The 1,851-nt window shown below is 48.3% G+C and overlaps 1 protein-coding gene across 4 annotated transcripts in view; it reads right to left on the minus strand.

The window, feature by feature from the left end:
- LOC108249138 (xylosyltransferase 1) overlaps positions 1-1,851 on the minus strand; it is a 23,190-nt gene that overhangs the window by 12,626 nt on the left and 8,713 nt on the right. For 3 of the 4 annotated variants that reach the window (XM_017438316.2, XM_017438315.3, XM_037978858.1), the window contains exon 2: positions 1,011-1,506. In XM_017438316.2, coding sequence (XP_017293805.1) covers positions 1,011-1,506 — 496 coding nt within the window. Of the gene's footprint in view, positions 1-1,010; positions 1,507-1,665; positions 1,754-1,851 lie in introns of those variants that run through there. The other variant, XM_037978859.1, reaches the window with a different exon arrangement.

Here is a 1,851-nt window from a genome sequence, read left to right on the forward strand (position 1 = left end):
GTGCCTTCAAAGTCTCTGAAACGGTGCCTTCAAAGTCTCTGAAACGGAGCCTTCAAAGTCTCTGAAACGGTGCCTTCAAAGACTCTGAAACGGTGCCTTCAAAGTTTCTGAAACGGAGCCTTCAAAGTCTCTGAAACGGTGCCTTCAAAGTCTCTGAAACAGTGCCTTCAAAGTCTCTGAAACAGAGCCTTCAAAGTCTCTGAAACGGTGCCTTCAAAGTCTCTGAAACGGAGCCTTCAAAGTCTCTGAAACGGAGCCTTCAAAGTCAGTTTATTTCAGCCATGTTGGGTTTCCATGGCAACAATCTGAGATCAGTTTATCATGACTGTTCCTGTCTCTAAATTAAAGACATCGCTTTTAAGATTATTTTATTCTGTTTTAAAGTTTGACTGAATTTAACACAGAATAAAATAAATTCTTATAAAAAATCATAGACTTATTATTTTTAATAGGGAGCTCCTTTTGTGGATTAAATCTGAATCTGAATCCAGAAAGGTTAAAAACCTGCCCAGTTTGAGATTTTAAGCTTTATTTGGACTGAACGTGTTCTACACCAGCGTACAGATCTGAGGTGGAAGTCTGACATGAAACTTCCTGTTTCCCCTTCAACACAGTGACCTCTCATCTGCAATGCATGCTGGGATGGAAGTTCAGGAAAATAACCATAATCAGAAGGTTTGTCTGAGCTGTGCACGCCCTGCGACGTGCACAGAAAAGCCTGAAAGCAGCGTTGGACCTAATGACTACCGTATCATCAAAGCAAGCTATAATCATATAAATGAAACCTGGAGCGGGTCGGGTGGTTCTTATAGCGACTCATTAGTCAGCCCTTCCAGAATAAGACTACAAGCAGCTGGTTTAATTAGAGTGTAATTATTCTCTCTGTCCCTGAAAATAGACCCGGTGACCACAGGGATGCCTCTCTTTTTCTACGGTACACGCTTGGCTAAAAATGGTCCTCGGAGGGCGAACTGAGGAGGAGACAGAGAGGACGGCGTTACTTCCCTCACCTTCTATCTGGCAGTACCGCGGGACCTTCTCGGGCATCAGCGCCCTCTCTTTGTGTTTGCAGTAAACCTCGACGATCTGCTGCCGACACTCGCGGCTCTTGGCTCTGGACAGGGCAGAGATCGCCTCCTTCCCGCTGATCTCGCACTGCGGGGGCTCCTTTTTCGGCTCCAGACTGGGCGGCAGCGGAGGGGAAGCCGGCCTCCTGGTCTGGTAGAACGGAGGGTCCTGGTTGGACCCCTGAGCCGGTCCTGGGAGGGTCGGCAGCTGGGGCCGGGCCTTACGAGTGCGGTCGGGACTTTTTGTAATGACGGGAGCAGGTTTGTGGACCTCAGTTCCCAGCATGCTCGGAGTCTTATCCATCGTTCTCTGGACATTTTGGACAGGAAGTCTCTGGCGTTGTGATCGGGTCCCCAGGTTGCTGTTGCCGTCGAAGTTCTCGTTGTTGTTGCTGTCCAGGTGGAGTTTCTCTTTAGGCCGATGGGAGTGGTACGCCTCCTGTAAGGCAAAAGAAAAGATACAAACTTCCTAAATAAGGTCAACTTTTCATCAAACAAAGAAAAATAAATCTTCCAACAGTCGATCTCAGCCGAAAATACACAAACACAGTGATTATCATTGAAGTGGTTCTGGTGGAAGAAAACAGAAATAAAACACCAGAATCATGGCTGAAAGATTGGATTCAACCCATCCATCCATCCATCCATTGTCTTCCGCTTATCTGGGGTCGGGTCGCGGGGGCAGCAGCCTAAGTAGGGAGACCCAGACTTCCCTCTCCCCAGCCACTTGGGCCAGCTCCTCCGGGGGAATCCCAAGGCGTTCCCAGGCCAGCCGCGAAACATA

Source organism: Kryptolebias marmoratus, linkage group LG12, assembly GCF_001649575.2.
Source record: "Kryptolebias marmoratus isolate JLee-2015 linkage group LG12, ASM164957v2, whole genome shotgun sequence".
NCBI classification, from domain to species: Eukaryota; Metazoa; Chordata; class Actinopteri; order Cyprinodontiformes; family Rivulidae; genus Kryptolebias; species Kryptolebias marmoratus.